This window comes from Chrysoperla carnea, chromosome 4 (genome assembly GCF_905475395.1).
Source record: "Chrysoperla carnea chromosome 4, inChrCarn1.1, whole genome shotgun sequence".
Lineage (NCBI taxonomy): Eukaryota > Metazoa > Arthropoda > Insecta > Neuroptera > Chrysopidae > Chrysoperla > Chrysoperla carnea.
The window spans coordinates 53,408,567-53,431,839 of NC_058340.1; the positions used below are offsets into that span (position 1 = coordinate 53,408,567).

Here is a 23,273-nt window from a genome sequence, read left to right on the forward strand (position 1 = left end):
GAAGCTAAACTTTTATTTTAAAGAATTAAAAAACTAGAAAATAATCTTTTCTTAGTAAAACTTAATTTCTAGTTTTTCGTCTATTTAAAAAAGCTTATTTTTCTGATTTATAACTTTTACTGATTTTATTTTGAAATTAAATACTATAAATCTGGTTATTCTCAACAATATTGATCTACATATTATTTCATCATTATTTAATTCGATCGATATTTCAACACACTTAAACAATCGAAGCAACATTCTCAAGTATATATAAATAAAGTATATCGGAAGTAATAAAAATAATATATGTATTTCAACATGTTTAAATTATAAAATAATATCAAACCGATCGTTTAATCAATTATTACCTATTTCTATAAAAAATATTAAAAAATAGTAGGTAGTCGTTTTTTAAGCGGTCTTATTGATAAGAGAAAATTAAACCGCTAAAGGACGTTCATTCACTAACCTGTTTTGCTACGGGCGTTCAAAAACAAAAAGGAAACAATTTGTAAATTTTAAAAAATTTTTAATTAATAGAAAATTTAAAAAATTTTGAAATTTTCTTAAAAGTTTGAATAATTATTAACTGGTAAAGGTTTTAAGGTAGTACGAGCGCCAAGGAAAGTTTAGACTTGTGGTTGAAATTATTTCTACCTTATTTTCAACTTTGATGATAAATTTTATTATAACTTCATGAGTGTAGGTAGACGAAAAATAGTAATATAATTTTTCGAAATCTACCTTGGTTTTCGAAATATCGAATGGTAAATAATTAAACAAAATTTTCAATTTTCGAACTTTTGAAAATTACTCCAGATATCGAAAAATTGTATTTTTCCTTTTCGTGTTATATTGCTAACTTATAATATAATTTTCACCATCAAAATTTAAAAAATATATTTTTTTAAATTTGTGTCCCCACTACCGAAGTGATTTTTTTTTTCAATAATTTATTAAGGTTTTAACTTTTAAATAGTTAATTATTTAATTTCCACCGACTAGTTTTAGAGAAATCTATGAAAACATATCATCCGTTTTCCCATAAGACCAATGTTAAATATGCCTACTTTTGAAGTCATTTACTTATTTAAATAATCCGCCCCCCCCTTATTTTCCTCATTTTCAATTTTCATAAGGTCTATGAAGTTTCTTTCCCCTATTTAAAAGGGTATTTCACTTCTCGGCTTCAATTCTCCCAAGATCTAGTGAAGCGATGGTTCTTCGAAATATAATTGCTAGATTGAAATGAAATTGTCGTGGTTACGTATATTTTATTGAAATAAAAACCTTTTCCAACATAAACGAATTACATATTAGGCATTTTTATCTACAAAGAAAAAAATAATTTAAAAAAATTATAAGCTTTTCAAATAATTGAGCTTTTGAAAAGTCCACTCTTTCTTTACATGAATAACCTAAAAAATGTTTAAATTATAATTTAATTTTTAAATAATGTTCTTTTAAATTACAAATAAAATTAATTGTTTTTTAAATAGCCAAAACATTGAGTAAGGTCAAATAACACATTTAAAAAATATTTTTCGTTAGTAAAATTTATTTAACAATTTAAGTATAAAAAAAATGAATTGGAAAGTAAAAAAAACGAATTAAAACGTTTATTATATTAATTGTGGGTTGTAATACCACTTTTATTTTAATATCCTTGAATAAGTTAATGTTATAATATACAATAATTATTTCATTATTTATTTCACAATATTCAAATGCAAATTCTGATATGATTTACTTAAACGATTGTAGTACTTATAGCCTTAAGAGAAGAGGCAAGAGGCTGTTTAACAGAGGACTTTTCAGGTGTTCGTGTGCTCTTAATGATAAAATTATCATGATAATTGGAACTTGGTAAAATTGTTAATCGCTTGTTCATGTAAATAAATAAACTTTTTAACTAAACAATTTTATACAGAATGTACCCCTTCGAAAATATATCATATCATATATTTTGTACACGAGAGAAAATGTTACATGTATTCCGCCGTAAAAGTTAAGGACCAAGACCAACAACAAATTTGTTTTATTAAATGGTAGAACTATGCGGTAGAATTATAGTCAGTAAAACTTTTATATTTGTAAGAAAATAATGAAAAAGCTTTAAGGGGATTAATGATTTTCTTGGTTAATATTCATAATAAATAATATTTTAAAATATACGTACCTACGTAAAATATAATACGTAATACAAGTTGCTTATTTATTAATTTTTTAAGTAAACTTTTACATAGAACGTTCCATTTAATTTACAATTTATTGTTTACTAGTTTGATACCCACCCGCTTCGCGGGGCTTAAAAATAAAGACCACCGCGTTATAGTATCCACCTTTCTTGCTCTCACTTAGCTCTCTTCCAAAACACTCGAAGTAGGGGTAGGGGTTTTTTTTTAAAGAGGTGAAATATATGTACAGTTTAAATTTCTTTTAAATGTTTAAATGTCTTGATTCATTGAGTGAATCAGAACATGTGGCCATGAAGAAATCTTTAATTTATGGTTCAAAATGATGCTCATAGATAGTGTAGAGAAATGTCATAGACTAAATTAAATTTTTTTAAATATATCTTTATAAATTATAGCTCATGTGTTATTTTGATGTATGAGCTATTTTATTGTTATGTTTCATTCAAATCCACTTATTAGTTTTTACGTGAAATCGTCACAAACTTACAAACAAACATCCTTACTTTCACATTTATAATATATAGAGACGGAATTGGGATAAACAAATTTTACGCAACTAACTCATGCTTTACGAATGATATTTGACACCTAAGAAACACATTCCAACAGGTTTTAGCAAAAAGCAAAAAATTTCATTTCATTTTCCTTAATTAGCCAATTTTTGTAACATCTTTTTATAAATAGACAGATCGAATGGACTCGGAAGTTTTTGCATTGTGTTTTGTATCAAAGTTATTCGTAATTATCGATTATACGTTAAAAGAAGTAGCAAATGTACTACTCCAAAACAGGATTGCAAATCCGCAATTGTGGTTTGAAGTTACAAACCACATTGTACAAGATTCGGTATTGAACTGTCTATTAGGATTTCGAGTACATCTATTATATATCTATTTTTAAAGTTGTTGTTTTTTTTTTTAATAATATGAAGATACGGATTTTATTTTTACCCGGATTTATGACAGTATTGTAAATATATTTTTCAATGTCAGGGCTAAGATGATTTTAAGGATGATAAAAAAACCCATATGAATAATTTTTATGGAAATTACAAAAGATACGCAAATAATAACATTTTGTAATAGGTGACGACTATAATTTACTTTTGAATAATATGAGTAAGACAATAATTAAGCTGCAAATTATAAATCTATTAACAAACAATTTCGTTTTACTTAAAAAAATGTTTTTTAAAGAAAGCTTTTATTGCGCTAGGTTAGACTAGGTTATATTGGCTGTCCCACGAAAGGCACACTTAGACTTTAGAGTCCATTGTGATACCATATATATGTTTTATCACCTTTTCCGCTGATAATTTCATTTATCTGCTCTGAAATTATTTTGAGAGGCTGAGTGCATCTCCTTCAGGCATTTATCATGTACTACACCAGCCTATCATAACTACTAATTAAACTAATTTTTTTATTGCACTAAAAAATAAAAAATATTTTTGTCTTCCAAACTAATTTTGTCTAAAATTTCCTTGGACAAATAAACAAAATATATAAAAAAAGTATGTTTAATACCATGTATATTATGAAATATATCAAGGTATACGAAGTTTAGTCCTAAGCTTGTAACGCTTAAAAATATTGATGCTACGAACAAAATTTTGGTATAGGTGTTCATAAAATCAACTAAATAGTCCATTTTCGGTTTTCCGCCCGTCCATCTCACGATAACTCAACACGATAACTCAAAAACGAATAGAGATATCAAGCTGCATTTTTAAAGCATGTTCGGGACGTTTAAAGTGAGGTCGAGTTCATAAATATGCAACATTGGTCAATTGGCTCTTGAGAGATCCAATCTTGTAAGCCGTTAGAGATAGAACAAAGTATCTATATAAAGATACTTATCTTCTTCTTTATATATAAAAATTACGTGTCACATTGTTTGTCCCTAAACTACTGAACCAATTTTAAATTTGATTTGCACCCCGTGTGCAATGATCCAACTTGAAAGGTAGGATAGCTTGCATCTCAATTTATAGTCGCAATACTATTCTATTGCAAATTATTATATTTTATTGCAAATTATTTGTCTATTATTTGACAGCCACAGTTATTTGTTAGCTCCAAACGATTCTAACAGATGGCGATATCTGTTGACTGGATTGAGTAAGTATTCAATATATGGCGCTATGTTAAAAATACAAACATTTCATATAAGCTAAAAATTACTGTTCCCCTTGAATAGTTTACTAGAATGTAATATAACAAGAACCTTATCCACCGCAACGCGTGGCCGGGTCTGTTAATTGTATATATTTGGTCATGTTTGTTTATTACTATATCCACTGAGAAAGTGAGGGGAAAGATATTCTTATTACTTTGTGTGTAAGAGTGGCTATCTTTCTTTACTTATATTACGATTGAAAAAAAAACGATTGCGTTGTCAACACTGTCTATACACGGTTTTTCAACAATTAATTCAGTCAATTGTTTGTTTTCATTTGTTTAATTATTCGAATTTATTTATTACAATTTTAATTACCACACAAAATGACATTGAAAATTTTAAATAAAAAAGAAACGGTAATGAAGCAAATTTATTGAAATCATCTTGAACAGAAAGTTGAAAGTAAAACAGTACGTACTTAAGAAGAAGAAGAGGTGAATGAATGAATAAATAAATGAATGGATGGATAATGATGATGGTATATTATATTTTATATTATATAGGTATGATAACAATCACTTGTTGTTAGCTATATATAAATATATCCATCCATTAATAATGTTTTGAATCATGAACTTGAATCTTCTTTTATTGGCTGACATTCAAAAGATCATACAAGATCATCATCACTAAACACTTAATAAATCAAACATAACCAACCTACATCTTTACAACTTTACTTTATATTTTATCACGTTTTATGTCATATATCACGTATTTTACTTATATATATGTTATGTAATCATGTTACTATCTTTAGAAATCTTAATCGTGTTTAAGAATGTACAATCAGGGTTAAATAATTTTCTCTGTAAAGTAACACCGGTGAAATGAAGCAGCAGACTCGTTGGCACGAGAGATGTCGTCTCAAATACCCCTTTCACTTGAGCCTGTCATTCCCATAGCAAGATGCTCTGTAACTTACCAAATCAAAGAATGGCTACGACAAGTCCATCTTGATTACTGGCACTTTTCGCAGGGCATTTGGCGACAGACCAAACTGTGTATAACCACAGTTGAGACGGGTGCATAGTTGAGAAGAGTGGTGGGACTCTTGACAGGACAATGATCCCACTTGTAGGGCTTGTATTTAGTAGACGAAACCTCCATATATGTTATTTGCACCTGCAGAAATCTGCTGGGCATTAGATTCAAAATGTTCGGGTCCGCAGTTTTTACAAAGTCCGATATAGGTTTTCGATATTTTGCAAATACTTGCAAAAAAATCTTCTTGGCGAAGCCATATCGAAAACCACAGCAAAATATATTTTAATAAATAAGGGTAGTAAACTGTAACTCAAAAACATAAGCTGTTAGACAAAAATTGTTGCCATATTTAAAAAACACGCGTTAATTTAAGATAGAAACAAACAAACAAATTACAGGAAACAAACAACTTTTTGTTTTTTGTTGACCAATGTAATTGGTATTTTTGATTAATCTGAAACGGGAAGGAACAAGACCCAAGAAAGATAGAGACCATACCTTTTGAAAATTTTTTGATGGAAATTCGAAGTACAATTGAATTTTAGTAACTTTGTTAGAGAACAATGCTTAGCAGATTTTATTTCCTACAACTTTGATTATTATAAAAATTTAAATTGGTTAATTAAACTAATGTTAACCGAAAATTTGCCAAAATTACACACAATAATTAATAATAGTAATAATGCAAAAGAGTAGTAAAGCAAATGGGTCTGTAACATCTAGAATAGAGGTCATCTATGCCCTCCATAAGAACTACCTGTCACTTGAAGCCTTCGAGTAAGAGATCCTATTTTAAGAAGATGGAGCTATAGTATACTTAGTTATATAAAAATCACGATGACCCCTCATCAAAATTTTAAAATTTTAATCACTTAAGGTAGTACCAGCATGAAATCACTTTTCGACAGATTTGGCCGAATTTTTTTTCTCGGGTTTATAATAGCTTTATTTATGAATTCCTAAAATTTCATAATTTTTGACCGTTTAGATCGCGAGATATTTAAAGACAAAGTTCGCGATTTTGAGGGTCATGTCCCATTTAAAGCATGTAAAATGTCCGGTCTCTCCAACTATTTTTTATGATATTATTATATATTGAAGAAAAAGTAGAAAAAAATGTTTATACAATAAAATTCTAAAAAAAAAATTTAGAAATTAATTTTCACTTTCGAGATATTAATTTTGACGTAAATTGATCGAAATTGGGACGTTGGCATAATTATTTCCCATTTTAAACGGTCAAAATTTCTGAAACTTTGGGAATTAATAGTAAGCATTATTAAATTCTTAAATTTAATTTTTCGTTAAATTCTGTCGAAAAAAAAATTGTACCATTGCTTTAACATAGAAACTGCAAATACCATGCTGGAACTACGTTAAATACCACGAATAAAAAAATCTAAGCTCAAGCCTTAATCTTTAAACAGTTAAGCTACAGCATTCGTACATCCTTAACACTATTTTACATTTCCGGTTTTGTAAAGTGGAGTATTTGTAATGAATTTGAATTTACTTCCTTTTTTAAAATATTTGATAGGACAATGACCAAGGTGATTTTAAAAAACAACCTTTTATACGGTTATTTGATTTGCGTGTATTTTAAGGTTTTTAAAAAAAATTTACTTATTATACAACTTTCATAGTCTTTATCGTGTTGGGAAATCGACAAGGTGTTTCGATTTTGATATAAAGGTGTGCCCTATCGAATATTTTAAAACAAAACCTGTAATTAGTATTTAATTAACAATTTTTGTCGGCCTTTAACAGGTGTAATACGTTTTTAAATGAATGCGTATGTATAAAAATATAAATATAGCAGTAATAATACTACAAATAGAATAAAATCATTGTTAAAATTGCGTTCAAGTTTTCTTAAACATATAAGAACTTCCTTTTATTACTGTAATTTGAAGGATTGCCGAAATTGCATTTGCCAATTAGAAAAGATTTTTAAAAAAATACGTCTAATAATTGCACTGTTGATGATAATTGATTTATTGATCAAAAATTATTGCTGTTTATAAAAAATTCTAGATTTTTGTCAAAGAATAATTTTTTCTCAAATAATTAGTTATTTTTAACTTTACAATACCACGCAACTAATTCTTGTACCATATATTATGTACTAAGTGTTGTTAACAATTTTGTTTGTATAAATTTCTCTCTTCAACTACCAATACTCTAATTATAGTCGTTTCTGTTTACCAATAAAATTGATGAACTTTGCGTTATTATATCTCAACAATAAAACGGTCAATAATTTTGGATTTTTTTTAACTCGGAACAAATACATCAATGTGCAACTAATTAAATTTATCTCAAGTTAGAGACGGTCAATTGACTTTAAATTTTTATAGTATATTGTGTTATAGTATCTTTTACAAATATTCGCAACAAAGTCAAAATCAGTTTAATGTCAAACTACACAAGTCAAAGTCAATGCGAAACTAATCTATAGTGAAGATGTAAAAAATTGCCTCGTTTTAACTTTAAAATCGTCTCCTGATAATTATAAAAATAATTAAAATCTGCTTTTGAAAATTAAATACATAATTTAATTTTATTGGTGACATAAAAAAAAGAAAATAATTAATAGATATTAAAAATTATGAATTAATTAGTATTTGTCTGAAGTTTTTTTAGTATTATGATGAGCTGATTCTCGATTACCTTGTATTATTTAATGATTTATTACGCATTTTCAATGTTATAACATTGTTTTTACATGCAGTTTTTAATATTCTATTACAATAAATTTATTAACTTGTAAGAAAGATGCTAATTCGATCTTATGATTAGTGAATTTAAAATATTTAAAGTGAACTTTCGTTAAAATACTGAAATATAATATTACAAATGCAATAAACTATTTTAGATTTCGAGAATGTGGAGACCTGGTCCCAGAATTAAGCAAAATTAGTGGGTTTCAAAAAAATGCCTATAAGATCGGATAAAAATTGCCTGTGTTATTAAAAAAATTGAATTTTTGTACTTTATGACGTCATCAGAATCCAAAAAATTTAATTTTGCTCTATCACATCCAAATTTTATCCAATTTTGATAAACCAAGTATGCAATTCTACTAAATTTGGGCCATACTTTTCAAATTTATGGTCAAAATTACCCTAGCTCTATAAGATTTCAAGAATGTGGACGCCTGGTTCCGGAATTAAGCACATATGTGATAGCTAGCGAAAAACTGACATCACAGCTGAAAAGAATGATCCAAAATTAGTTGGTTTCAAAAAAAATTCCAATAAGATCGGATAACATTTGCCTGTGTTTTCAAAAAAATCGAATTTTTGTACTTTATGACGTCATCAGAATCCAAAAAATTTAATTTTGCTCTATCACATCCAAATTTTATCCAATTTTGATAAACCAAGTATGCAATTCTACTAAATTTGGGCCATACTTTTCAAATTTATGGTCAAAATTACCCTAGCTCTATAAGATTTCAAGAATGTGGACGCTTGGTTCCGGAATTAAGCACATATGTGATAGCTAGCGAAAAACTGACATCACAGCTGAAAAGAATGATCCAAAATTAGTTGGTTTCAAAAAAAATTCCAATAAGATCGGATAACATTTGCCTGTGTTTTCAAAAAAATCGAATTTTTGAACTTTATGACGTCATCAGAATCCAAAAAATTTAATTTTGCTCTATCACATCCAAATTTTATCCAATTTTGATAAACCAAGTAAGTAATTCTACTAAATTTGCCCTTTCTAAAAAAATCCCCTTTTTTAAAGCATTGCTTACATCTCGAAAACGATGAGGCTAGGTAAAAATGTTTCAAATCATCCAAAATATAAAATCCAATAGTTTTTAAATGTTAAATAAGAGAATGTGGTATCCAGAAATAGGGTATTTCTGGCCCACTTTATGGGCGCAAATCAAAAAAACTCAATTTCGCATGAATATGATTTGGTGAATAAACTCAGATAAACATATTCCACCAGCCTCCATAAAAATCTACTAGTGCGAAGTATTTTCCTGGATCAAACCGTTTTTTCGATTTTATTTCCTCGATTACAAGCTTTTCAGTTTAATTGTCGATTTTATAAATTCCAATTTTGAATAAAATAAACTACAAAAAATAAAGTGTACCTATAGACATCGATCAATCGTGAAAGAGAAGTTATAAATAAGATTTCCTGCCGACTCCACCGGATATTGGTTTTTCATGTATGATAAATATAAAAAAATTGTTACATTCATTACAACTTATAATTACGTGTATTTATTTTATCTCATAGAAAGTAAAATTATTTTTGCAATAATTATTATGTTTTATTCAATCATAATTTCTAGGTGAATGGTGTATCCCCCAAAAAGATAAATAATAAAGTTTGAAATGCAGACACTGCATAATTTTAACGAATTATTAGATACAAAGTATCTGCCTCCTCTGATGAATTAAAAAAGTTAATTAAATATGTCGATAAACTATTTTTAGGCATTATTTAAGATGTAAATCTAACAAATGAAGTTTCTGTTTATAACGATAAATCATAACAATAAATTAAATTAAATTTTTTGAGAAAATTGGTTTGTTTTTCAACCTCCGAACTAAAAAATGGGGTGTTATAAGTTTGACCGCTATGTGTGTCTGTGGCATCGTAGCGCCTAAACGGATGAACCGATGATTGTGATTTTTTTGGTTTTGTTTGAAAGGTAATTTAATGGAGAATGTTTTTAGCTATGTTTCAAGTGCGAATTTAGGGTTCCGTACCCGAAAAAACTAAAAATTGACGATGATCTTCTAAATCGACTTAGAAAAGGCTTTAAGGAAAAAGGCAATTTAAGGAGAGTGATATTAGATATGTTTCAAATGCGAATACAGATTTCTGTACCCGAAAAATTTGTCGGGGTCTTTTAAATTTTGTAAATGTTGTTTGAGAAAATAAACAATAACTTAAATGTGCATGTGTCTATATAATAATCTGGCGCATCTTGTGAAAATCAAAATCTACCAACCGCTGTAGTTCTCTCTACAAAACTCTTTCCTATAAATGGCTCAGTACTCAATATTTAAAAAATATCAAAGATTTATTATCTAAAATTCCGCATTAAATTTATGAGCGAGTTTCCGGCACGCAGAAAACATGTTTGAACTTTTAATGACTTACATTTTTTGAGTAATTAATAATAATAGTAACTAATTAATTAATTAGAATCTTCATATAATTCAATCATTTAGTTGAGAATTGTGCAAAAAAATAATAATAAATTCGAGGTCATAAGATATATATTATAATAATAATAGTTTGGGTTTTAGAGGTATTTACTTTCATTTTTAATGCACATTCCAACAAACACTGCTATAATTTTAATATTGTAATTTTTTATAATAATTACTGTTATAGTACAGTTGCAATCGGCAATATTCTTAAAATATTCGAAATCGAAAAATCAGAGTCGGAAGGTAGTTTTGCTAGATTTTTTTATTACAATTCGGCAAATTTTAATTGCAGCAATCTCCAATGAAAAACCATAATATGCTTACGATAATACGATAATACTTAAATTGGGTTTCAGCGGGCGTTGAATATATAGATGAATATTAAGTAACCAAAGTAATTTATAACAATATTGTTCAAACGTATGAATGGAACGTAAAATAAAAAATAATCCACTCTTTATGATCTAGTCATTCCACAGACCTCTGTTTTTATTTTAAGATTTAAGCCTGCTTATGGCTGCCACATTGACATCATTAGTGATTTTCCCAATATTATTTCACAAAAATTAAAAAAAAAATATTTTTTAGATTTCTAAAAGAAATGTTTTCTTCTTTTACAGAAAATTTGCCACCATCTGAATTGAAAAAACTACGTAATAAACAACGAAAAGCAAGAAGAAAAGCTGAAATTGAAAAAGAACAAGCTGCGCAGGCGCAGGTTAAACGTGAACAACATAATAAATCACGACAAACAACAGACGCGGAGCCTGATGCTCCTCAATTAGACGAATTAATTCCAGAAAAATTGTGTAGAGTAAGTTTTCAAACAGATATAGCATTTTTCCAATGATAATTTTACTATTGATATGTGTAACTTAAATTAAATTCGAAAACCTTGATAACGTGTACTCTGTCATAAAAAACGCACTCGTTTCTTCTAATTTATACTTATATAAATTCGATCCATGCGGATTCCGCACTGCGGTCCCCGTGTCTAAAAACAAGCTAGAGAAATAATATTTAAGTGCGTGATTGACTTCCTTTTTATTTATAGGCAATTTTATTACAGATATGAAATACAAATTACAAATTAAATCTTAATATTATTGTTATTAATATTATTTAAATTCAGTTTTTTTTTTTTTTTTTTGTTTAAAAGGTAATTAGATAGAGAGTGTTCTTAGCTATGTTTTATTTCACTTGTTTAATAAATATTTTAATTCAGAGACAAAAATAAATATAAAAAGAAAGCAAAGTTTTGGCTCCAAACGTTCCAAAAAATGTTTAACATTCTTTAAGTATAGACATTTTAAAGCAAAATTATGCATAAAATCTTCATGGTATTATAATAAATAGAAAAAAAATTCAAGCTTAAAATTCATATGGAAATAAAGCAACGCAATTATTGAATATATAAATCAGCGCCAGCATAATAGAAATAGAAGCAAATGAAAAATTAGCATCCCTCTCGTACCATGTTAACAGTAGATTAGCAATTGTGAAACAAGAGCGTATTTAAAATTGCCTATTCGTTGTGTGCGTAGTCATGGTAGGGATAATAAAATCGATGCCAGCGCTTTAAGTGAAAAATTTTGGAGATAAAGTGGGCTGTTATGACTAATTTGCAATTATTTACATGTTAATGATATAGAAACTGTCAAATTAAAATGATTGAAAAACACTAATTAATTAAACTTAATGCATTAAAAATTGTGAAAATAAGAAATCAAATTGTACAAATATTATTTTTCAAATGTTAATTATCGTAATTATTTATTTAAATTTGTGAAACAAGAATATTAAATTTTAAATGTAAGTTTTCAATGCAATCCACACAATTATATATGCATCCATTAATTCTATAATTAAAGTAGTGTATCGTTGTCATGGAAACGAAATTCACGCTCGGAGCGAATATATCAATTTTGATTAAACAATTTTTGTACATAGCTTACTGTACGTCACTTCTTATGATAGAAATGTTTGAAAAAAATAATTTTGTTTGTTTTTCTTTACAGGTCGAAGATCCTTTAGAACAAGCAATAAAATTTTTAACTCCCTTAAAAACATTAGCATCGAATAGAATAGAAACTCATTTAATGGGTTTTGAAATATATTATAGAAAAGGTAAGCGATTTATAAAATTTAATTTTTATTTTTGCTCTGGTAGTTAGTACAGGCTGAGAATTTTCATATTAAAAAGAATTTACCCTTCCATTTTTTCCACTGAAGTCAAATTGAAACAATCGGGTTTTCTCCATTTACTTTCTCGGCTTGTATGATTCGCAGGAAATCTGTGTAACAACCTTCCTCTGCTGTAAACAATTATTTGAATTTAATTTTTTTTTTTTATTTTAGAAAAAATTTTACTTATGTTACAATCAATAAAACGAGCGTTCCGAATTGATCCGAATAATCCGAAATTGCATTCATGTTTAATACGTTATCATCAATACATTGAAAAAGTAAAAGATTCAATCGATCCAGCTATACAAGAAGTAATCACCAAAGAAGTTCAAATAATGTTTAATGGTAAAACGGCTGTGGAATTAAATAGTAACTATCTTGATACCCATCGAAACTGTTTAACAGCATTGTTAGATGGAGCGAAAATGTTATATTTTTTAAATCCATCTAATCAAGAAAAAGCTTTAAATATAGTAACAGCATTAGGTGACAATATTCAAAATATTAATTTAAAGGTAAGCAAGATATCGAACTATCGATCATTCTTTTTTTTATGGTGTATATGTTTTTTTTAAACATTATGGAAAGAAAAAACATGATAATTTTTCATTCATTGCCCTGAAAATTTGCCCCTCTGCTTTCTTATTGTTGTTTGAAAAATCAGGTTTGTGTGCACTTAAAAACAGGAAAACTTTTACTAACTTGTCTCAGTTTCCAGTGAACCTGTATTGATTGTCCTATTTCGTTGATCCTGTCTCCGGAAAGGTGCAAGTGGCGCAAAATTTATCCTGTGGTGGAGATTTATATTTTACTGGGTATGAGTACTTAGTTAACCAATACCTAGTCCTGTAACTACGCTAAGAGTTTTTTCTTCAGGAAAGTAAGGGATTTTTATTTTAGGAGGATATCAAAGAATAGGTTACCTAGAGCCCTACATTTTTAAATAAATATATTATAAGAAATATGTAATTTAGATAATCAATTCGAGAATCTAAAACGTAATGATAGTATAACAAATATATTAATTTTGTTTTAGACTTGTGTGGAGGTATTTCAATCCTTGCAGAATGGTGATTTTGGACAATGCCCAAATAAAATTGAAGAATTCAAAACAAAATGCAATGCATTATTTCCCCATGCGGCTGTATTCCAAAATAACAAGAGCATAAATCAATCTGGAAATAATCAAAAACAACAACAGCAGCAACAGCAATCGCAAGAATCAAAAACTAAAAGCATTACTACCAACTGATATATAAAATGTACACAGTTAATAATTAAATAATCTGCCCCCAGAAACTATAATAATAATAATAATAATATTATTGATGATTGATGATTCTTTATAAAATACAAAAAAAAAATTGTCCCTATTGACATTTTAATAAAATGAGTTAGTTCATAACGAATACATTAAGATCGATTTATTTGTTATATTTTCATTTTTCTTTTCTTTTTTAATTTAAGAAAAAAAAAAAAAAAAAAAAAAACATGTTTAATGGGTCTGTCCACGATTTCTTTAAGTATTTTTAGGACAAATTTTTTTTATTTTCTAAAGACATTTTTGCTTTTTATGTTGGTGAAGTATATGATAACCCCTTCAAAGCACTAAGGCATTATTTACACACATCCAAATTAAAGTTGAATTTCCATAAATTCTACTTCTCTACCTCCTTTTGAAGTGAAAGAAATAGTAAGAGGTTTTAAGTGTAAATTTAAGTTTTTGTGACGAATGTAATTGTCAAACCAGTTTCATCAGGTGAAAATAATCGTAGAATCTATGAAAGTGCGTTATTAAAGCTTTAAAAAATTTAATTGTTTCGAATTTATAATTTTGTTTATAAAGAAATATTAAATTATTTGCCTTCGATAACACATTAACAAATGGGACTTAGGTTCATCTAATATATAAAAATCTTGTGTCACGACGTTTGTGTTTAAATTCCTTCGAAACGGCTTGATCGATTTGAGTTATTGGTACTTTTATTTTGAGTTTTGTTAAAGAAAAGTTCAGTTCGCGATTTTTTCGAATTGTTGCCTTGTACAGGAGCATCAAAATAAAAGGGTACTACTTTTCTTCTGAAGCATAATTGAATAAGTAAATCTTATTAAATGTGAAACCTTTTTATAAATATCAAGTGAAAATAAACAATTGACTGAGGTAATTGTTGAAATACCCTGTATAGTCAGTGTTGTATATCAATGTCTTCGAAAGTTTTTTCTAGAAATTTCACTAGTCGAAGTTATCTATTTTTGAACTCTTTATCTTTTATAGTTTGGAGAAAATTAAATACTAAAGTTTTGTCTTAAAATTTGTGATGGGCTGGTGTAATGCATGGTATATGCATGAAGCGGGTGCACTCCGCCTCTCAAAATAAATGAAATAATCAGCCGAAAAGGTGGTAAAACACATATATGGTATCACAATGGGCTCTATAGCCTAAGTGTGTCCTTTGTAGACAGCCAATATAACCTAACTTAACCTATTCCCGAAAGTAGAATGTTCAATATAACACAATTATAGATTTGTTCAGAAATTTTTATAATTTTGACATAAATACTCTATTTAAACTATTTTCCCTCGTAACTTATAAAAAGAAGTTTTTGTATTGCGAAAGACGAAATATAAGATTAGTGAAATGCGCTAATCTCACATTGATTTGATCTTGGCAATCATCAAAACATATTTATTATAATATTTTGGTATTTGATGTCTTACTATTATTATTTCTTTTCAGAAAAAAAATAATAAAGTGCATGCATCGAAAAACCTAAGTCTGAAAGAAAAAGATTTGCGAGGAACCCATATGACTGACCTATGGCTCAGTAAATCGATTTCTAATGGTTGACCATATCGTAAATAATGCATAGAATAAAGTAATTTTTTTTTAAACTTAGTTAACATTTTGGGGACAGATCCATTATTCAAATCTTAACAATTTATATTGGGACATTTTCAATTCAATGTTTAGAACTTTGGTTACCTATCAAAAAAAAACATAAACAAAATAATTTTTAAATTTTTGATTGTTTGCGATTTATTTTTAATGTATATACATAATAAATATTTATAGAACATTTTTGTTATTAAACACTACACCAAACGAATTTTAAATTTACCTAAGGTATCCTATTGAAATTTTCTTTTTAGTGTATATAATAATAAATATTTAAAATACACATTTTTCCAACTGTTCTTATTAAACAATTTATCCGTTTTATTTTTATTACTGTATCTCTCTGTTTCAAATAAACACATCATTCTACAAAAAACTCATAAATAAATTCAATATCGATAGTGTGTGTAGGAATTTTAAAATAGTAAGCTATAATAACTATTTTAAATTATTATTAATTATTTTAAAAATCCAACACACATGATCGAAATCAAGTTTATGTAGATTAAAGCGTTTGTTTTAGAACGCAGTATCCATAAAATTGCTTATTATAATTAATCAAACTTTACAAAGTTTATGTTCCATCGTCATAATTTTTTTAAATTACTCCAAATTATAATATTTATTCAAAAAGTTCCATCGTCATAATTTTTTTAAATTACTCCAAATTATAATATTTATTCAAAAAAATTATACAATAACGAAACCGATGGATCAGTGTGCAGCCTTACTCCCTTCGAGCATAAATTAACGAGCCTCGCTTAAGAATGATTATTAACCAAGTCATGAGCATTCGAAGTTCGAACTGTTTGTAACGTCACTAAGAGGGAGCTGGATATGTAGGCAAGGGGAAGGGTTTGTTGGGCAAGTGGAAGGGCATATTATTCGGGAGTATCTAATTTTTCAGTCATCATTTGTCTCCGAAGCTTAATATTTTATAATATTATGAATATTGTGATAAACTATTCTTGTTAGAACAAATATGTCTCGCTGAAGAAAACAAAACATTATTGTAGTACCCCATAATGAAGTTATCAAGGAACTGCATATTTTATTATTTCTAATGGTTTTCATTTTGTAATAGTTTAATTACCACCACTGTGCCAACTTTTTTCGGACATCACATAAAGCAATATCGTAAAATATATCCAATTTCAACAGCATTTCTCATTTCATTCTATTTTCGATGCTAAGAAGTAAAACATTTCTACAAATTATTTGATCATTCTATAAAATATTTACGCGATGTCTCAATTTAAAATGTTAGGTTGAAAGATGCTTCCTTAAAAAATTCACCACAATAAAATTTGTTTTATTGCTAAGATTTGAGTATAATTGGATAGTAGAGCAAAATCTGCAGTGGGGGGAGAGTAAACGATATGACTGTGTTCTAAATACATCTGCCGTCTTCATAAATCTACATTAAATGATAATATGTTCGAATTAAACAAGTTTCAACAAATAAAATTCTGTGTTGAAAATTAACTTCAAGATCAAATCAAAGTTCACCACAAAAACACAAAAATTTCAAAGTATTTAAATACAAAAATTAATTTGAGTCATCTTGTATACAAGTTGTATTTTTTAGAACTATCTATGGAGAATTGAAAAGATACCGCAAATATTTGATATAAACATCTGATTATGTACCGCTGTGCGTACTTATCTTATTTTCAAAAAATTTGACCACATAAAGGGGGGTCGAAAATGGACGATTCTTGAATTAGTTAAATTTTTTCCTTTTTACAAATAAAAAGCGAACTGTACAAAAACTGTTGCACTTTGGAAACATATCTAACCATTGTCCTTTGCGAAAAAAAAGGTAGACTCTGTACTTTTACTTAAATTCACAAATTTAATGCTATAAAATTACAAAAATTGTTTAGAATTTAATTCAAAATATCCGTCGAAAGTATTACAACAAAAAAACGGTATAATGAACAAAACACGGTAGATATACCGTTTTAACGGGAAAAGTCAAATATTTCTTCTTTATATAATTAGTGGAGATAACTTTTTCAATATAAATTTTCTTTAACTTTTCCTATTTACGAACATTAGCTATTTCATAGAACCTCACCCTCTTCCTGCAAGAATTCAATTTATTGAAAATAAAGAAAAGTGGTCTGTAAAGACAGTTATTTATGGCGAATAAGTGTATGGAAGCGGTACATTTGTTACGTTATTGCTCTTAATAAATACTTTCCTAGCCTAACTGTTTTTAAAATAGTAAAGCGTATATATAGTTCTAAAAAATACAGCCTACAAATAGAACTGTGATAAGTCAATTGAAACGTAATATTATTAATTTCTAAATTAAGAAAACATGTAAAATATTATCACTTTTCTTAAGTCATTCAATAAAAATAATCAAATCTCAAGGATTTACGATACGTCTGTCTATATTGAGTTTGAGAAACATTTTAAACCATGTAAAAGAATTTCCACAATGTGTGCTTGCGGTACCGCCTTCCATGGCGGATCTAGAGTGATAATAATTATTCTTTCGCATCCAGTGATGGCTCAAAGTTCGTTGCTTTTCTTCAAATGGTAAATATTATAAGTAAATACAGAGAAATTGTTTCTGAACCCGCAGAGCTTCGGAAAATCAAAAAATATTTTTAACTTCCGGTATCCGTGGTGAACAAATTATTTGAGACGTTATAGTACCACTTAGACAATCCTTGAGAATTTTATTCCCTCAAATTTATTTGAGAGTTAAAAAAATTTTAAATGGTAAAAAATGACAGCGACAGACCGAGAAGTACACGTATTGTCTTTTTTTATCAACCGATTGACATATCCATTACAAAAATTCTACATAAACGTACGGGCAATCAACTATATATTAATTGCTTCAAAATTTAAGCCATGGACCTAAAAGTACCGTTGGCACATAGCTTACTAAATCAGTTGGGAACTTACTGTGGATTTTAAAACTGTTTTTTAAAACTATATAACAATAATATAGTTCATGAATTATCATTAATTGTGGTAGGAAATGGAAAGTCGTGTATTTAATATATAAATAAAACATTTTCAAATATAAAATAATTTATTTAATAATATTTTTTTGGTAATAAAGTTTTATTAAAAACTTTCAGTCTACACGCGATAAAACCTATATTGATTGTATATTTTACTATTTACAAGATTAAAAAAGTCATAATTAAATCGGTCTATAAAGGCGTCTTGGTAAAGTTCTGTAATTTGACTGAGCACCTTGGTTCATTAAATTTTTTTACTGTGCACCTCCATTTACATGTGTTATTGTGAACCTCAGTATCGTTAAATTTAAATTTATAAACCTTCCACTTATAAACGTTATGAACCTTGTTTGGATGGACTAGGTGGATTTTGATTCCAATTAATTTCATTAAAATTTATTAAAATTTCGTTTCTTTTAGGTGTATATTGTCTGAAAACCAAAAAAATTATGATAGTAAGCATTCTGTATAACTGGTATAAGTACACCGTGTTTGTAGATACGTGATTGTAGGACCCCAAGGAACATTCAGCCAACTAACCTACTCATAAGGGAGAATAGGATCCCTGTGGGGGGGTATTTGTACCCCAAATTTTTTTAATGCTTTTTTTGGCTTAAAATTGTCATCTTGTAGGTATTTATGATCACTGAATACGAATACGATGTCAGATTACACGAATTCTGTCACGTATTCCAAAAATCGTGTCATTCCTAAAATTCCACTTCTTGGCACAAAAACGGAAAACTAAGTATAAGGATGAATTTTTGTCGACTTCGAGTTGAGACATAGTTATTTCAATAACTAGGAAAACTAAGTATTTGTCGTCCAAGCTGTTTTTGGAAAACTACCCTTCTTTTTTATAAGTTGGCGAAATATTACTAAGAAAAGTTACTCGCAGTTAAAAATTATGACTCTATACAAAATATCAAGAAGATCCGTGTACTAAAAAAAAAAGTAAGAAAGGAAATAATAATAAATCAATTAACATGTACTATCCGAGAGTGTAATTTTTTGTGGACTAGTTTTGAAAATTAAAAAGAAAATTTATTTTCTCGGATAAACATTCAATAAGAATGGAATTGTCAAAGTTGGAAAGATCTTCTTGATATTTTGTAGAGTCATAATTGTTAATTTCGAGTAACTTTTTTTGGTAACATTTTGTTAACTTTTAATAACGAAGGTAGTCTACCCAAAAAAGAAAATAATAATGATACCAAACTTTTGGCTACCCTATACATTATTTAGAAGTTCTTATAAAGAATGACTTTTTTTCTTAAAATTCAAAATAAGGAAATTTACAAGTATAGTTACCTCTATCCGGGGACACATACTATATAACTTAGGTAAGTATACTTAAAATGATATTTGTTTATTAATAATAATCTGAATTACCTGTATTTAACTTGAGCAGCATTGAACATTCTTTTTGCAGCAACTGTTTTAGGTTTATGAGCGTGTTTATCTGACATATAAACCACTTCTTTGATCCCAGATTGAATAATCGCTTTAGCACACTCATTACATGGAAATAAAGCTACATACATAGTACAATTTTTAATATCCGCTGTATTTTTATTTAAAATTGCATTTAATTCAGCATGACATACTAAAATTATAATTAATATATATTTAAAATTAAATCGAATGTTGTAGAGTGGCCGTACAATCAGTCTGTAACATAACTTACCATATACAAATTTCGTTTCTAAAATATCACTAGAATCTTTAGCCCATGGAAATTCATCATCACTACAACCATTGGGCATACCATTATAACCAATTCCAACAATCTTCTTATCATTATTTACAATACACGCTCCAACTTGAGTAACGGGATCTTTACTTCGCATTGCACTTAAAAAAGCTGTCGCCATAAAATATTCATCGTAATCTATGTAATTTGTTCGTTTACGATTTACATCACGTGGTGCTTCATCACAACTTAAATTAAAAACAATTTTTTAACTAACGTAATATTTATTTAAAAAATTTTTGATCTACCTTGTTAATTTGTCTGCTATTCGAAGTTTTGCACATTCTTGTGATAATAAATCATTATTATCACCACCATTTGAATTATTGCTTTCCATAATCAAAATTTAGACATTTAAAATTTTAAATATGTGATCTAATAAAAACTAGAATTATTATTATTACAATATCAATTGTCAGTCTATAAAATAAAATAAGTATTTTTATCTTTCAAAAGTGAAAAGTATTTTCAAAATTTCATCAGTATTTCCAGTATTGCCAATCATGCGTTGTTTAATCTATATTGATTACCAACCTTTGTGACAAAATACCAAAAATTTTCTACCAAATATACAGATTGTTCCAAAAGTCTCTTAGCTATAACATAATAAACATTTTTCTTAAAATTTTTAAAATCAATAGATAGCTTCCATGTCCTTCGGAGGAAATTAAGCGAATTATGGTACCAAACGACTTAAGATTTTTCTTGTAATAATAAATTGCAAACAGCTCTGTAAATTCAGCCTTATTATTTATAAAATTGTTTTAGGAGTAAACGCGTTATAAAAAAAATCAATTTTGCTAATATAAAAATCTTATAACTTTTTTGGTCTCGATTCCAATAGAAAAAAGAACATAAAAAATCAAAATTGCAAGAGTTTATAGATTATAAATATTTAAATAAAAACTCAACCCATAATACTCCTTTCCAACTTAACATGTATTGAGCTACCATATCCAAAAAGCTTTGTGTTCAAGAATAGCAAGCTATAATATTTCTTAAATAAATCGAAAAAAAGTTAAAATTATAGATTTACATTTTTATGATATGGTATATCAATTATTGAACTTACAATTAGATAATTCGTTTGGGGATTGGGTTTGGGTTTAGAAGATAACATTCGGGTCATAGATGATACATTGTTTGATCCGGATATGAATACATATACCGAAAACTACTGTTTTACACCCTATTGTCTCCTATTAGTTATCTACTTCTATTAGTCGACTTTTCGGATAAAAAGTTGCCCGATTATTGAGTGTATTTAATTTATAATTTTTACGTAAAAATTTACAATAAAAAAAATTTTCAAAAATTTTTAGTATATCCAAAATTTTTGAATGGTTTTTTTACTCAATTATATTTGTAACTGCAACCTTCGTGTTCATAAACTTCCAAATTGCCGAATATATAATTATTAAATTGGTTTTTAAATAGTAATTTACTTAAAGGAAAATTAAATTAACTATAAAAAAGCAATCAATGAAAACTACATTTTAACTTCCGTTTGGTACCATAGATACCATCATAAATCTAAATGCAGTTGTCTGGCTGTGGTCTTTCGATTCTGCATCGTTTAGCGTGCATTAAGAAATTTGCCGAATTTAATGATTTAAATTGTGATAATTCAAAATCAAATCAAAACAACTTAAATCGAATGATATTTATATGTCTGTGAACTAATTATTTAAGTGATTTTGTGCTAAGAATATTTTTTAATAAACAAGCTATTAAAGAATATTATAAAATTAGTGATCTTTTTAACTAATAATTTTTAAATTGTTTACTAGTCAATAAATAAATGTAGCGCGCATACTGTATAATATACACATGCGCATGAAATATGTTGCATTGATTCTTTGGCGTTCCATGTACGTACGCGAAGTTGAAGAAATATCAGCGGGTGAAACATTTAGGGCGTCTTCATGTATATTATAAGGAATATATTTAATTAAAATGGCTGAGAGTGTTGATTGTTCAGATTTTTGTAGACTGTGTTTAGTGAAAGAACAAGTAAACACTCCAATATTTGAAGAATTAGGGGATTTACAACAAATTTACATTAAAATAACAGCTTGTTTGCCTATCAAGGTAATGCATTTACTTCGCCATTTTTCTTGTTAACTTTTTTTTTTTTGTAAAGCTTATTTTTTGTGTAATTTTATGTCGAGTTTTTTAAGTTTTCAATAGATATATTTAAATTAAATTTGGTTATTGATTTCTTAGGTTTCATTAGAAGACCCTTTACCTAAGCGAATTTGTGATGAATGTAGTTATAAGTTAGATCAGCAGTATAATTTTTGGAATACTAGTATCAATGCTGAAAAACAGCTAAGACAATGGCTAGGCTTACCTGAAGAACCCCCTACAAAGTCTGAAAATGTTGTTAGTGGTAAAATTAAAAGAGAAAAAGATAATTATGAAAGTCCCAGTAAGCGGCCTAGGAGGAATGCAAGAAGAAAAGCTGCACAACATGTTCGACAGGCGGCCGCTGCAGCCATTGCCGCATCGGATAGTGGGCCTGGGGAGGATATGGACTTAGATGCATTTACAAAGGTAAGGACTTTTAATATTTAAGTTTTATTCATTGTGTACCCTTAACTCTTTTCTTTTTTTTAAATGTTGTTGTTTTATATTTTGATTTATCAAATTTTCAATATCGATTTAAATTTATTTTTCAAAATTTTAAATTCCACAATAGGTATTTATTTAAAAAAAAAAAACAACTCGAAAACTGTTATTGGCTTATTTAAAATAATCAGTTTGACCACATAAAAAATATAGTCGCTGCTACGATCCTTAAAACCTTTCTTTCAAAATTTGAAGTTTTTTTTTGTTTTGTAAGACGTATGCCGTACTCTTTTGTAGCATAAACTTCTTGAATCCTAATTTACCCATTAAGATAAAAATTA

At 27.8% G+C, this 23,273-nt stretch overlaps 3 protein-coding genes across 5 annotated transcripts in view; 2 read left to right on the forward strand and 1 right to left on the reverse strand.

The window, feature by feature from the left end:
* LOC123298078 (N-alpha-acetyltransferase 15, NatA auxiliary subunit) overlaps nt 1-14,147 on the forward strand; it is a 103,053-nt gene extending 88,906 nt beyond the window's left edge. The window contains exons 8-11 of the mRNA XM_044879980.1: nt 11,158-11,351; nt 12,556-12,664; nt 12,896-13,239; nt 13,761-14,147. Of these exons, the coding sequence (XP_044735915.1) occupies nt 11,158-11,351; nt 12,556-12,664; nt 12,896-13,239; nt 13,761-13,976 (863 nt within the window). The 3' untranslated portion in view covers nt 13,977-14,147. The remainder of the gene's footprint in view (nt 1-11,157; nt 11,352-12,555; nt 12,665-12,895; nt 13,240-13,760) is intronic.
* Nucleotides 14,148-18,727: 4,580 nt separating this feature from the next.
* LOC123298099 (deoxycytidylate deaminase) lies at nt 18,728-20,834 on the reverse strand. The gene is made up of 4 exons (XM_044880004.1): nt 20,610-20,834; nt 20,296-20,549; nt 20,001-20,214; nt 18,728-19,039 (listed from the first exon to the last, which is right to left on the reverse strand). The coding sequence occupies exons 1-4, from the start codon at nt 20,696-20,698 to the stop codon at nt 18,946-18,948; spliced, it is 651 nt and encodes a 216-aa protein (XP_044735939.1). The 5' UTR covers nt 20,699-20,834; the 3' UTR covers nt 18,728-18,945.
* A 1,267-nt stretch (nt 20,835-22,101) lies between these two features.
* LOC123298081 (zinc finger protein 2-like) overlaps nt 22,102-23,273 on the forward strand; it is a 90,209-nt gene continuing 89,037 nt past the window's right edge. Inside the window, exons 1-2 of one of the 3 annotated variants that reach the window (XM_044879983.1) lie at nt 22,102-22,452; nt 22,588-22,917. In XM_044879983.1, the coding sequence (XP_044735918.1) occupies nt 22,318-22,452; nt 22,588-22,917 (465 nt within the window). In that variant the 5' untranslated portion in view covers nt 22,102-22,317. The remainder of the gene's footprint in view (nt 22,453-22,587; nt 22,918-23,273) is intronic. The other 2 variants (XM_044879984.1, XM_044879982.1) reach the window with 2 other exon arrangements.

Coding starts and splice junctions, on each gene's coding strand:
- LOC123298099 (XM_044880004.1), bottom strand. CDS start 20,698: ATGGAAAGCAATAATTCAAATGGTGGTGATAATAATGATTTATTATCA. Junction 20,550..20,609: donor ATAGCAGACAAATTAACAAG/GTAGATCAAAAA, acceptor TTTTAATTTAAG/TTGTGATGAAGCACCACGTG. Junction 19,040..20,000: donor GCTGCTCAAGTTAAATACAG/GTAATTCAGATT, acceptor TTTGGTTTTCAG/ACAATATACACCTAAAAGAA.